We start from the raw sequence: 15387 nt of genomic DNA on the forward strand, positions 1-15387 counted from the left end.
ATACAGGAGCAGTATTATAGTAGTTATATTCTTGCACATAGGGGCAGTATTATAGTAGTTATATTCTTGTATACAGGAGCAGTATTATAGTAGTTATATTCTTGTATACAGGAGCAGTATTATAGCAGTTATATTATTGTACATAGTGGCAGTATTATAGTAGTTATATTCTTGTACATAGGGGCAGTATTATAGTAGTTATATTCTTGTACATAGGAGCAGTATTATAGTAGTTATATTCTTGTATATAGGAGCAGTATTATAGTAGTTATATTCTTGTACATAGGGGCAGTATTATAGTAGTTATATTCTTGTACATAGGGGCAGTATTATAGTAGTTATATTCTTGTACATAGGGGCAGTGTTATAGCAGTTATATTATTGTACATAGTGGCAGTATTATAGTAGTTATGTTCTTGTACATAGGAGCAGTATTATAGTAGTTATATTCTTGTACATAGGAGCAGTATTATAGTAGTTATATTCTTGTACATAGGGGCAGTATTATAGTAGTTATATTCTTGTACATAGGAGCAGTATTATAGTAGTTATATTCTTGTACATGGGGGCAGTATTATAGTAGTTATATTCTTGTACATAGGTGCAGTATTATAGTAGTTATATTCTTGTACATAGGGGCAGTATTATAGTAGTTATATTCCTGTACATAGGGGCAGTATTATAGTAGTTATATTCTTGTATATAGGGGCAGTAATATAGTAGTTATATTCTTGTACATAGGGGGCAGAATTATAGTAGTTATATTCTTGTACATAGGGGCAGTATTATAGTAGTTATATTCCTGTATATAGGAGAAGTATTATAGTAGTTATATTCTTGTACATAGGAGGCAGTATTATAGTAGTTATATTCTTGTACATAGGGGCAGTATTATAGTAGTTATATTCTTGTATATAGGAGGCAGTATTATAGTAGTTATATTCTTGTATATAGGAGCAGTATTACAGTAGTTATATTCTTGTACATAGGAGCAGTATTATAGTAGTTACATTCTTGTACATAAGGGCAGTATTATAGTAGTTATATTCTTGTACATAGGAGCAGTATTATAGTAGTTATATTCTTGTACATAGCAGTATTATAGTAGTTATATTCTTGTACATAGGAGCAGTATTATAGTCGTTATATTCCTGTATATAGGAGCAGTATTATAGTAGTTATATTATTGTACATAGGGGCAGTATTATAGTAGTTATATTCTTGTATATAGGAGCAGTATTATAGTAGTTATATTCTTGTACATAGGGGCAGTATTATAGTAGTTATATTCTTGTACATAGGGGCAGTATTATAGTAGTTATATTCTTGTACATAGGGGCAGTGTTATAGCAGTTATATTATTGTACATAGTGGCAGTATTATAGTAGTTATATTCTTGTACATAGGAGCAGTATTATAGTAGTTATATTCTTGTACATAGGAGCAGTATTATAGTAGTTATATTCTTGTACATAGGGGCAGTATTATAGTAGTTATATTCTTGTACATAGGAGCAGTATTATAGTAGTTATATTCTTGTACATGGGGGCAGTATTATAGTAGTTATATTCTTGTACATAGGTGCAGTATTATAGTAGTTATATTCTTGTACATAGGAGCAGTATTATAGTAGTTATATTCTTGTACATAGGGGCAGTATTATAGTAGTTATATTCCTGTACATAGGGGCAGTATTATAGTAGTTATATTCTTGTACATAGGAGGCAGTATTATAGTAGTTATATTCTTGTACATAGGGGCAGTATTATAGTAGTTATATTCTTGTATATAGGAGGCAGTATTATAGTAGTTATATTCTTGTATATAGGAGCAGTATTACAGTAGTTATATTCTTGTACATAGGAGCAGTATTATAGTAGTTATATTCTTGTACATAGCAGTATTATAGTAGTTATATTCTTGTACATAGGAGCAGTATTATAGTCGTTATATTCCTGTATATAGGAGCAGTATTATAGTAGTTATATTATTGTACATAGGGGCAGTATTATAGTAATTATATTCTTGTACATAGGAGCAGTATTATAGTAGTTATATTCTTGTACATAGGAGCAGTATTATAGTAGTTATATTCTTGTACATAGGAGCAGTATTATAGTAGTTATATTCTTGTACATAGGAGGCGGTATTATAGTAGTTATATTCTTGCACATGGGGGCAGTATTATAGTAGTTATATTCTTGTATACAGGAGCAGTATTATAGTAGTTATATTCTTGCACATAGGGGCAGTATTATAGTAGTTATATTCTTGTATACAGGAGCAGTATTATAGTAGTTATATTCTTGTATACAGGAGCAATATTATAGCAGTTATATTATTGTACATAGTGGCAGTATTATAGTAGTTATATTCTTGTACATAGGGGCAGTATTATAGTAGTTATATTCTTGTATACAGGAGCAGTATTATAGTAGTTATATTCTTGTACATAGTGGCAGTATTATAGTAGTTATATTCTTGTACATAGGGGCAGTATTATAGCAGTTATATTATTGTACATAGGGGCAGTATTATTGTAGTTATATTCTTGTATATAGGAGCAGTATTATAATAGTTATATTATTGTACATATGAGCAGTATTATAGTAGTTATAGTCTTGTACATAGGGGGCAGTATTATAGTAGTTATAGTCTTGCACATTGGGGCAGTATTATAGTAGTTATATTCTTGTACATAGGAGCAGTATTATAGTAGTTATATTCTTGTACATAGGGGCAGTATTATAGTAGTTATATTCTCGTTCACAGGAGCAGTATTATAGTAGTTATATTCTTGTACATAGGGGCAGTATTATAGCAGTTATATTATTGTGCATAGTGGCAGTATTATAGTAGTTATAGTCTTGCACATGGGGGCAGTATTATAGTAGTTATATTCTTGTACATAGGGGCAGTATTATAGCAGTTATATTATTGTACATAGTGGCAGTATTATAGTAGTTATATTCTTGTATATAGGGGGCAGTATTATAGTAGTTATATTCTTGTACATAGGAGCAGTATTATAGTAGTTATATTCTTGTATATAGGAGCAGTATTATAGTAGTTATATTCTTGTACATAGGAGCAGTATTATAGCAGTTATATTATTGTACATAGTGGCAGTATTATAGTAGTTATATTCTTGTACATAGGGGGCAGTATTATAGTAGTTATATTCTTGGACATAGGAGCAGTATTATAGTAGTTATATTATTGTACATAGGGGCAGTATTATAGTAGTTATATTCTTGTATGCAGGAGCAGTATTATAGTAGTTATATTCTTGTATACAGGAGCAGTATTATAGCAGTTATATTCTTGTACATAGTGGCAGTATTATAGTAGTTATATTCTTGTACATAGGGGCAGTATTATAGCAGTTATATTATTGTACATAGGGGGCAGTATTATAGTAGTTATAGTCTTGCACATTGGGGCAGTATTATAGTAGTTATATTCTTGTACATAGGAGCAGTATTATAGTAGTTATAGTCTTGCACATGGGGACAGTATTATAGTAGTTATATTCTTGTATACAGGAGCAGTATTATAGTAGTTATATTATTGTACATAGGGGGCAGTATTATAGTAGTTATAGTCTTGCACATTGGGGCAGTATTATAGTAGTTATATTCTTGTACATAGGAGCAGTATTATAGTAGTTATAGTCTTGCACATGGGGGCAGTATTATAGTAGTTATATTCTTGTATACAGGAGCAGTATTATAGCAGTTATATTATTGTACATAGTGGCAGTATTTTAGTAGTTATATTCTTGTATATAGGGGGCAGTATTATAGTAGTTATATTCTTGTACATAGGAGCAGTATTATAGCAGTTATATTATTGTACATAGTGGCAGTATTTTAGTAGTTATATTCTTGTATATAGGGGGCAGTATTATAGTAGTTATATTATTGTACATAGGAGCAGTATTATAGCAGTTATATTATTGTACATAGTGGCAGTATTATAGTAGTTACCTTCTTGCTGATAGGATATATTGGGTTTATACAATGGTATTGTTGCATTTATACAATGGTCTACACTAATTTGTATTTTTACCGCATGTTTTGTAGGGACAGCAGCTGTCTGGGGTCCACATCTCAACTGCTGACATTCCCAGGTCACATGTGATGTCAGGACATTGAGAAGGATCGCACACTATGAGGGAGATGAAAATAAGAACTTGTGAATCAGAGAGCAGAGACAGAATACGGCGAGAGTTTCCTCAGATGTGGCAGAGAGCAGATGTGGTCGCAGTCACAAGATCGTGAAAGTCTCTGGGTCATTATTTGAGGCTCTAAAATATCTTGTTTAGGTTGTGATGACACATCCAAGTATCACCCTCACCATCCTGACCCTTGTAGTTCACACATGGATTTCACCAGACCTGTAAAAATCCCTGCAGTTCAGGCCCAGGACACGATCTCAGACCCCTCGGAGGACGTACCACATTTGTAGCGGGGGCAGCATCTCCCTGTTGTGTTGCTGATGACAGTGAGGAATTCTCCCTGCTGACAGGTGGGTGCGGGATCAGGGCAGACGTTACACCCTGCACATAGAGAGGACATAGCTGAGCCGCAGGTACCACCACACAGGATCTGTCCCCCACCGGTCCGATCTACACCTACCACAGAAGTATCGCACACAGCATGACTCACTGTTGTGAGCAGCGAAGAGAGTCTGATCCTGGTGGCATAGAGGTGGTCCATCCGCCTGGTCGCACTTCTCAGGGTCACATTCTACAAGAGATCACAATGAATAATGGCAATGTTGTATTCTCCTACTGCTGTGGTGAAGCCCCCCAGTGTACGGATCTGCCTGAGCCTACTGCTTTGGTGGAACCCCCATCCTCCTCACATCAGATCAGGATTCACCACAATACTCGAGACCTGAGGACAATCTGACAGCCACATAATGGAAAAGCAGGTGGGCTCCACAACCAAACTTGGACTAGCCAACAGGAGCACAGGAGAATCGTCCAGTGGGCCCCGGTGTAGGAGTGGCCACGACCCTCTTATATGAGCAGTACTAGGCACTATTCACTTGAATCTTTGTGTACAGACAATGGTGTCATCTCCTTCATTTAACAATCTACCCAGTTCATTGTTACATAAATGTGTGAATGAGGATAATGTCACATTTACATGTAGCTGAAAAGTGGGCCCTGGAGTTGGTTACTAGTGGTCCCTTGGCACCCCTGTCCGATACTGTCCACAGCCCACCGATGAAGCAGCGCTGGATCTTACCACACATGTATCGGGGGCAGCAGGAGTCATCCTGGTAATAGGCGGTCAACTTCTCGTGGCTGAGGCATGTCGGGATCAGGCCGTCACACAGTGTTTCATTACACACTAAAGACACAATCATTCAGTGTTCGACATATGGATGATGGAAGAAGAGGACAGAGCCAGCAAAGCGCAGACAAGCATTGTGCAGTCATTCACTGATGTGGTCAGGCATGGCACAGATATATGGATGCTCGCTGATCGGAGGGCATGCACTTACCACAGAGCTTCTGAGGACAGCATGTCTGCTCATGGGTGACAGTCACCAGCACCTGTCCATGCCGCCGGCATTGCAGCTCATCCATCTTGGAACAGTTGTACTGAACGGGCATTATTGTATCGTTCTCCACACATCGGTAGGCGCAGCATCCTGTCTCTAATGTCCGCCAGACCTCTCCTATCTCACGTGGGGTCCCGAGGGCATCTGTACAAGCTGCAATTTAGAGAGGACCACAGCTCTGAGCAGTGATGGAGTAATGGCAGAAAGAGGGCTGTATGCACCATACGGAAGGGTTATTACCACATTTACGTCCTGAAATGCACATGGTAGAGTAAGGCCGGTGTAAGACCTCTCCCTCCGCACAGACGCAGCCCTCTGTCAGCGCAGCACACGTCTGATGGCCGTACAGCTCAATCTCATGGTTCTGACATGTCAGAGGGATGTCGCAGATCGGCAGACACGCCCGGTAGATTAATGATGGCGGACAGAGAAACGCTGCAGAGAAACAGAGAAGCTGAATGCAAAGCCAGATGATGTGATGAGACACGACATATTATTCCACAAGAGCTAACACTCTAGTCCTCTGCGGTACAATTACCCTCATCAGGTCTGTACCCCCTGCCCACACCTATCAGGCTGCGGTACAATCACCCTCATCAGATCTTGGTCCATGTCTCCTATTTCAGATCTCGCTAGTCACTCTCAGATGAAATATTAGGTGGAATCAGCACCACTTACGGCAGAAATCAGGTCTCCTCCAGTCAATACAGATGTTAAATTTGTGGCACATTGCGGAATAGGCGGTCAAAGCTTTACATGGATCCCCGATATATTCTGCATCCTGCACCCACAGTTCACAGAATGCCTCCGGAGACACCTGCAGGATGTAATGGGCCGTAATAAACGTGACTCCTTCAGACACATTCAGGGGCCACAGCACAGCGCTCTACACGAGTAGTACTTACATATGGATGGCAGCTGCTGAACGTCTGGTTTAAGATCATCCACATGCACTCGGAGCAGTCCACAATGGTACAATTCACATCCCTGTGTCTCTCTTTTCCAACATATTTTAATGTATAGGGGACTTGCCAGCTGTCCAGAAACTCCTCAGGATCATCGTCCATGAATAAGAATCGGCCATTGGGCAAAATGAAGTCATTTGTTGCATTTCCATCGCATAATCCTGAAATGCAGAAAACAGAACAAGAATTGATACTTGTTAATACTGAACACAAAATAGGGTAGAATGGGGCTAGAGAAACCCGCCTGCTCCAACAGCATTAAAGAGGAACCTATAGGTAAGAATGAAGACTCGCAACGACTTAGACCTTCAGCCGAGGTGCTGGGACCAAAGTCAATGCTAATGATAAACTAAACATGCAATGTTTTTGCAAACATGGCAGATGGGAAACTTATTATAAAGCAAGAAACTGGGGACGGAGGGGATGCATTGTGCAGCAAGACACCGGAGACCGAGGAGGAGATGTATTATCCAGCAAGACAACGGAGACTGAGGGGAGACGTATTATCCAGGAAGACACCGGAGACTGAGGGGAGACGTATTATCTGACAAGACACCGGGGACTGAGGAGGAGATGTTTTATCCAGCAAGACACCGGAGACCGAGGAGGAGATGTATTATCCAGCAAGACAACGGAGACTGAGGGGAGACGTATTATCCAGGAAGACAACGGAGACTGAGGGGAGACGTATTATCCAGGAAGACACCGGAGACTGAGGGGAGACGTATTATCTGACAAGACACCGGGGACTGAGGAGGAGATGTTTTATCCAGCAAGACACCGGAGACCGAGGAGGAGATGTATTATCCAGCAAGACAACGGAGACTGAGGGGAGACGTATTATCCAGGAAGACAACGGAGACTGAGGGGAGACGTATTATCCAGGAAGACACCGGAGACTGAGGGGAGACGTATTATCTGACAAGACACCGGGGACTGAGGAGGAGATGTTTTATCCAGCAAGACACCGGAGACCGAGGAGGAGATGTATTATCCAGCAAGACAACGGAGACTGAGGGGAGACGTATTATCCAGGAAGACACCGGAGACTGAGGGGAGACGTATTATCTGACAAGACACCGGGGACTGAGGAGGAGATGTTTTATCCAGCAAGACACCGGAGACCGAGGAGGAGATGTATTATCCAGCAAGACAACGGAGACTGAGGGGAGACGTATTATCCAGGAAGACACCGGAGACTGAGGGGAGACGTATTATCTGACAAGACACCGGAGACTGAGGAGGAGATGTTTTATCCAGCAAGACACCAGAGACAGAGGAGATGTATTATCCAGCTAGACACCAAAGACTGACGAAGTGATCTATTGTATTGCAAACACTGGAGACTGAGGAGGAGATGCAGTGTCCAGCAAGAAACTGGGGATGGAGGAGGAGATGTATTATCCAGCAAGATATCGGAGACTGAGGAGGAGATGTATTATCCAGCAAGACATCAGAGAACAAGAAAGAGATCTATTGTACTGCAAGACACCGGAGACCGAGGAGATTTATTATCCAGCAAGCCACTGGAGACTGAGGAGGAGATGTATTATCCAACATAACACCAGAGACCCGAGGGGGAGATGTATTATCCAGCAAGACACCGGAGACTGAGGAGGAGATGTATTATTCAGCAAGACGCTGGAGACTGAGGAGATGTATTATCCAGCATGACACCAGAGACTGAGGAGGAAATTTATTGTACTGCAAGACCCTGGAGACTGAGGAGGAGATGCAGTGTCCAGCAAGAAACTGGGGATGGAGGAGGAGAATTATTATCCAGCAAGAGACCGAAGACTGAGGAGGAGATGTATCCAGCAAGATATCGGAGACTGAGGAGGAGATGTATTATTCAGCAAAATATCGCAGACTGAGGAGATGTATTATCCAGCAAGACATCAGAGAACAAGTAAGAGATCTATTGTACTGCAAGACACCGGAGACCGAGGAGATTTAATATCCAGCAAGACACCAAAGACTGAGGAGGAGATGAATTATCCAGCAAGACACCAAAGACTGAGGAGGAGATTATTATCCAGAAAGACACCGGAGATCGAGGAGGAGATCCATTGTACTGCAAGACACCGGAGACTGAGGGGAAATGTATTATCCGGTATGACACCAGACACCCAGGAGATGTATTGTATTGCAAGACACCGGAGGCCGAGTAGGAGATGCAGTGTCCATCAAGAAACTGTGGACGGAGGAGATGTATTATCCAGCAAGACACCGGAGACTGAGGAGATGTATTATCCAGCTAGACACCAAAAACTGAGGAGGTGATCTATTGTACAGCAAGACACTGGAGACTGAGGAGGAGATGCAGTGTCCAGCAAGAAACTGGGGATGGAGATGTATTATCCAGCAAGACATTGGATACTGAGGAGGAGATGTATTATCCAACATAACACCAGAGACCCGAGGAGGAGATGTATTATCCAGCAAGACACCGGAGACTGAGGAGGAGATGTATCATCCAGCTAGACACCAAAAACTGAGGATGTGATCTATTGTACTGCAAGACACTGGAGACTGAGGAGGAGATGCAGTGTCCAGCAAGAAACTGGGGATGGAGGAGGAGATGTATTATCCAGCAAGACACTGGAGACTGAGGAGGAGATGTATTATCCAACATAACACCAGAGACCCAAGAGGAAATGTATTATGCAGTAAGACACCGGAGACTGAGGGGAGATGTATTATCCAGCAAGACACCGGCGACTGAGTGGAGATGTATTATCCAGCAAGACATTGGAGACTGAGGAGGAGATTTATTATCCAGCATGACACCAGAGACCGAGGAGGAGATGTATTATCCAGCATGACACCAGAGACCGAGGAGGAGATGTATTATCCAACATGAAACTGGAAACGGAAATGGAGATTGTCAGGAAGATATGAATTATTTTCCATTGTTCAGGTGATACAACCATAGCTGGCCTACTACTCCCATCATTGGTTTCTGTAGGACCAAATCCTTCCTGCAGCCCCTCTCCCTCTCTGCGAATTTCCACCCCCTCCCTTCAGGCAAATGGTCAGTGTGGAATGCAAGAGTTTTATGGCCTGCTAGGACTAGCAGAGCTGACCATGTTTCTCTGTCTTATAACAAAATATTCAAAGTCAAATTCAATAAGACACATTAATCCCAGAAACATGAAAATTACATTTCCAGGATCTGGGCAATTGGGGTTACGCATGGCAGCATTTTGCGGCATTTAGGGCCATCAGAAACCTGGGAAATGAATTTCTCCCCACCAGCAAATCACAGACGTACCGTGTTTGAACTCTAAAGAATGGTAAAATTGCAGGGGGAAAAATAATGCCAATACCAATACCGTTGGCCTGTGAGCTTCCAGGCCAAAAATATGAAGTAAAGGAGTTATCCATAACTTTCCCAGCTATGTGTACCTTCCAGAAAACAGCCTATATGTGATGTCAGCAAAATGGGACGTCTTAGCTTTATGGCCGAAGCATAAAACAATAACGTCCATCTTTGGCATTTATTCAGAGCCAGGAGAGACAGCTGAAACACCATGCTGTGGTACTGAATCCCCTTTATTGACATATTATACTTGTGACTGAAATTTAGTAAGTTTCATAGAGGAGAGGAAAGAATTTGCATATTCCCAGTGCATTCTGGGATAAGTGAAGAGTCTCCCCGAGCTCAAAGAACACTGGATTTTGGCTGTTTCAGCTGAAAGGAGGACATCAGTAAACCAGGGGAGGAGTCCTGAGGAGAGAATTTACATATTCCTAGTGCATTCTGGGACAAGTGAAGAGTTTCTGCGAGCCCAAAGAACACTGCATTTTGGCCGTTTCAGCTGAAAGGAGGAAATCGGTAAACCGCACGCTTAGTGGGGCGCAAATTTTGACACATTTTTCACCGCTTTAATATCTCTTTAACAGTAAAAACATGGAAGAGGCCAGGAGCCATTTGTTGAGCTGCATCACATGCTACATGTTCATAGACTTACCAGTGGAAAAGCCAAACTTCACATGCCAGAAATGCAAGCTTGTGTCTCTGTTGGAGGAAAAGTTGCACAAGCTAGAAGAGAGGTTAGCTACATTGAAAACCATTAAGGAAGGTGAAGAGTTCTTAGAGCAGAATTATCTCTTCATGTTACAGAAAGAGAAGAAATTTGAAGTGCTCCTGAATAAACAGAGAAATGGAAGCATAATAATAAATAATAATAATAATACTAATGTGTCACAGAGAAGCAGGAGGATTGGGAGGCAGTCAGCACCCATACTGCTCAGGAACCAGTACCAGGCTCTCACGCAGGAGAACAATGAAGAAATACACTAAGATAAGACTTTACCCACAAAAAACAACCTTATACGCCCTCAGAGTCCTCCTGGATGGAGAAAGAAAACTGTTGTGACGAAAAAACGGACAGTTGTAGTCATGGGGATTCCCTGTTGAGAGGAACAGAGGCCGCTATCTGCAGACCGGATATAACCTCAAGAGAAATGTGCTGTCTTCCAGGTGCAAAGATTACTGGTAATAAAAACTTGCAGGAAAAAGAAAAGCGCAGATAGGATCTTGCATCACGATTTACAAGTGTCGTATTAGCAAACAGCTGCTCACCTGATCGTGGTGTAGTGAAAGCGTGTATATGCCAGCTGCCGCAGATCCACGGGTCGAAACGCGACCATGACAGGAATGTTATAAAGGAAGATTTGTGGATTATGTCTGCGCTGCTTGCCAATTCGAAGCCAGACGTAGTGAAGGAATTAATGGTGGTTTATTCAATGCGTTTCAGAGGCTATATCACTCCTTCTTCAGGAAATACCACTGAAGGAGTCATATAGATTCTTTCACTATGTCTGGCTTTGAATTGGCAAGCAGCGCAGACATAATCCACAAATCTTCCTTTACAACATTCAGGTGCAAAAATTAAAGATGTGTCTGACAGGATATCAGGACTCTTCAGACCTACAGACGACCACCCATTCCTGATAATACATGTGGGGACAAATGACACCGCAAGAAAGGACCTGGAAACCATCTGCAGTGACTTTGAAAACTTAGGTAAGAAAGTGAAAGAACTGGGAGCACAGGTAGTCTTCTCTCCAACCTCCCAGTGGATGGCCATGGAACAAGGAGGTGGAATAAGATTCTGCAGGTGAACAACTGGCTACGTCGATGGTGCCATCAGAAAGGATTTGGGTTTCTGGATCATGGAGTGAATTACCTATACGATGGACTACACAAATGAAAATGTTTGTATACAAATGCACAATGCATGGGCAACAAACAAGGAGAATTAGAACTACTAACACAGGAGAAGAAATATGATGTCATTGAAATCACTGAAACTTGGTGGGACGATACACATGATTGGAATACAAGACTAGAAGGAAACAACTTATTTGCAAGAAACAGACTTGATAAACGAGAAGGAGGTGTCGCATTGTATGCTAGAAAAGAGTATATTTGCACAGAGATTGAAGCTTCAGAGACTGGGAGTTCTGTAGAAACTGTTTGGATAAGAATACAAGGAGAGGACAACAGAAAGGACACCATTGTAAGCATTTACTACAGGCCGAATGCAAGCTGAAGATATGGATGAACTCTTTATGCATCAAATGGCCACGTTCTCAAAAAAATATGACATAGTGGTCATGGGAGATTTCAACTATCCAGACATTTGTTGGGAATCACTCTCAGGCAAAACTAACAGGTCAAGCAAATTCTTATCCCTTCTTGCTGAGAACTTTATCTTCCCAAAGGTATGAGAGAAAACAAGGGGATCTGCTACTTTGGATCTAATCCTTATAAACAGGGAGGAAATGGTTGAGGAGGTAAGAGTGGCTGGAGCCCTAAGAGGTAGCGACCATGCTATTTTAGAATTTTGGATAACTAGAGGAGGAAGACCTGTGAAGACTCAGACTTCAAGGTTAGATTTCAGAAAGGCAGATTTTAAAGAACTCAGAAAGAGAATCGGAGGGATCCAATGGCTGGATATCTTTAAGGACAAAAATGTCCAGGAAGGATGGGAAATCTTGAAAAATGAGATTCTCAAAGCACAATCGTTAACGATTCCAAAAAGAAGGAAGAATACAAAGCATTAAAGGAAACCAGGATGGATGAACACAGAACTTAAACACATGCTAAAAAGGAAGAAGAAATGTTTATCAAATGGAAAGAGGGAGGCATATCTAAAGAAGAATATAATGCTGTCTGCAGAACCTGCAGGGCATGAATCAGATTATCTAAAGCTGACAATGAATTAAGACTTGCAAGAGACGTCAAAAGCAATAAAAAAGGATTCTTGGGATATGTAAAAAGTAAAATAAAAGTCAAAGATGCTATAGGATTTTAACAGGATGAAAATGATGAAATGGTAAGAAAGGATGTTGAGAAGGCTGAACTTTTAAATTCCTATTTTGCATCTGTTTTCTCTCAGAAAGGAAATGTAACATCAACTGATCTTCCCTGTCCTATTAAAGGAATAGAAGAATCCAGGATATCTATAAACAGAAGGATAGTGAGGAAACACTTAGCTAAAATAAATGAATTCAAGTCTCCAGGTCCAGATGATTTACACCCCAGAGTACTGAAGGAGATAGCAGAAGAAATTTTTGAACCACTCTCCATAATCTTTGAAAATTCTTGGAGAACAGGAGAAGTCCCAGAAGACTGGAGAAAAGCAAATGTTGTTCCTATCTTCAAAAAGTGGAAGAAGGTGGACCCAGGTAACTATAGGCCAGTGAGTCTGACTTCCATGCCAGGAAAGATCTTTTTACAAATTATTAAACAACATGTAAGTAAGTACCTGGATAAAAATGAAGTGATTAACCAGAGTCAGCATGGGTTTATAACTAATAAGTCATGTCAGACTAACTTAATTTCCTTCTATGACAGTATCACTGACTGGTTGGATCAGGGAAATGCTGTAGATATAGCATATCTTGACTTCAGAAATGAAGTTGACAAAGCATCTCACACCATCCTTATTGAAAAAATGACTAATTATGCAATGGACAAGGCAACTGTTAGGTGGATGCATAATTGGCTCAGTGAACGGACCCAAAGAGTGGTTGTAAATGGCTGCAAATCCAGTTGGAAGAATGTCTCAAGTGGGGTACCACAGGGTTCTGTCCTGGGCCCTGTATTGTTCAACATCTTTATCAATGATCTAGATGAAGGAATTGAGGGTACACTGATTAAATTTGCTCATGATACAAAGCTAGGAGGGATAGCTAATACTAGAGAAGAGAGAAGATTCAAAAATATATAAATAAACTGGAGCAGTGGGCAGCAACTAACAGAATGGTTTTAACAAGGAAAAATGCACAATACTACATCTGGGCAATAAAAATAAAAAAGCATATACAGAATGGCAGGAATAGGGCTAAGCAACAGCACATGTGAAAAAGACTTGGGTATACTAATAGATGATAAACTGAACATGAGTCAACAGTGTGATGCAGCAGCACAGCAAAAAAGGCAAATGCAATTCTGGGATGTATTAACAGAAGCATACAGTCTAGATCACGTGAAGTCATTATTGCCCTCACTCCTCTTTGGTCAGACCTCACCTGGATACTGGGTCCAGTTTTGGGCACATTTTAAGAAAGACATCAACAAGCTGGAGCAAGTTCAGAGAAGAGTGACCAGAATGGTGACCGGTCTGCAAACCATGTCCTATGAGGAACGGTTACAGTATCTGGGAATGTTTAGCTTGCAAAAAAGAAGACTGAGAGGACACTTAATAGCTGTCTACAAATATCTCAAGGGCTGTCACATTGTAGAAGGATCATCTTTATTCTCAGTTGCACAAGGAAAGACTAGAAGCAATAGGATGAAAGTGAATGGGAGGAGACATACATTAGATATTAGAAAAAACTTTTTGACAGTTAGGGTGATCAATGAGTGGAACAGGCTGCCACAAGAGGTGGCGAGTTCTCCTTCCATGGAAGTTTTCAAACAGAGGCTGTACAGACATCTGACTGGGATGATTTAGTGAATCCTGCTTTGAGCAGGGGGTTGGACCAGATGACCCAGGAAGTCCCTTCCAACTCTACCGTTCTATGATTTTATGATCCCTTTTATTTCATAACTGTTTGTACATACTTGTATTTTGTCTCTTTTGTAATATCATTTGTATCTTTTGTAAACACTGCCGATTTTTTCTGGAGTAAACTTATAAATTTACTAGCTTCGTTTTTTTTCTTGCTCTATGAGCGTTCTTCCACATAATCCATGCAAATTCACGTAACCATCGGGTGTCTGATCCACCTATAAGAAGTCAGTGGTGGCAGCATAGTTGTCGTATTTATGTGGTGCTGGGGACTTGATGATGACTGGATCGAGGTATATATAAGTTCATATCAAGAAGCAGTGGTATATATACACATCTCGTCACATCACGTGCCGCAATATTCAACATAAATTAGAGCAGCTGGCCCTTTTTCTTATCCTCTGTCAATACCCTTATTGGCCAGCAGGGTAGGGGGGCACCAGAGAACTGCAAGTTCATGACAAAAAGTGAAGTGTTTTCCTGACAGAGATGTGTTATCCAGCAAGACATCAGAGACTGAGGAGGAGATGTATTATACAGCATGACACCGGAGACTGGGGAGCAGATGTATTATCCAGCAATATACTGGGAATGGAGGAGATGCATTATATTGCAAGACACCGGAGACCGAGGAGGAGATGTAGTGTCCAGCAAGAAACTGGACAGAGGAGGAGATGAATTATCCAGCAAGACATCAGAGACTGAGAAGAAGATGCATTATCCAGCAAGAAACTGGGAATGGAGGAGATGTATTGTACTGCCAGACACCGGAAGCTGAGGGGAGATGTATTGTCCAGCAAGACACCGGAGACTGAGGA

The 15387-nt window shown here is 40.9% G+C and overlaps 1 protein-coding gene across 1 annotated transcript in view; it reads right to left on the reverse strand.

Moving 5' to 3' along the window:
- OTOG (otogelin) overlaps window positions 1-15387 on the reverse strand; it is a 1016637-nt gene that overhangs the window by 149028 nt on the left and 852222 nt on the right. Inside the window, exons 42-49 of the mRNA XM_077292284.1 lie at window positions 6483-6703; window positions 6256-6394; window positions 5818-6012; window positions 5518-5730; window positions 5259-5363; window positions 4641-4751; window positions 4460-4561; window positions 4072-4170 (exon numbers count right to left, since the gene is read on the reverse strand). Of these exons, the coding sequence (XP_077148399.1) occupies window positions 4072-4170; window positions 4460-4561; window positions 4641-4751; window positions 5259-5363; window positions 5518-5730; window positions 5818-6012; window positions 6256-6394; window positions 6483-6703 (1185 nt within the window). The remainder of the gene's footprint in view (window positions 1-4071; window positions 4171-4459; window positions 4562-4640; window positions 4752-5258; window positions 5364-5517; window positions 5731-5817; window positions 6013-6255; window positions 6395-6482; window positions 6704-15387) is intronic.

Source organism: Ranitomeya variabilis, chromosome 2 (genome assembly GCF_051348905.1).
Source record: "Ranitomeya variabilis isolate aRanVar5 chromosome 2, aRanVar5.hap1, whole genome shotgun sequence".
In the NCBI taxonomy this organism is placed as follows: domain Eukaryota; kingdom Metazoa; phylum Chordata; class Amphibia; order Anura; family Dendrobatidae; genus Ranitomeya; species Ranitomeya variabilis.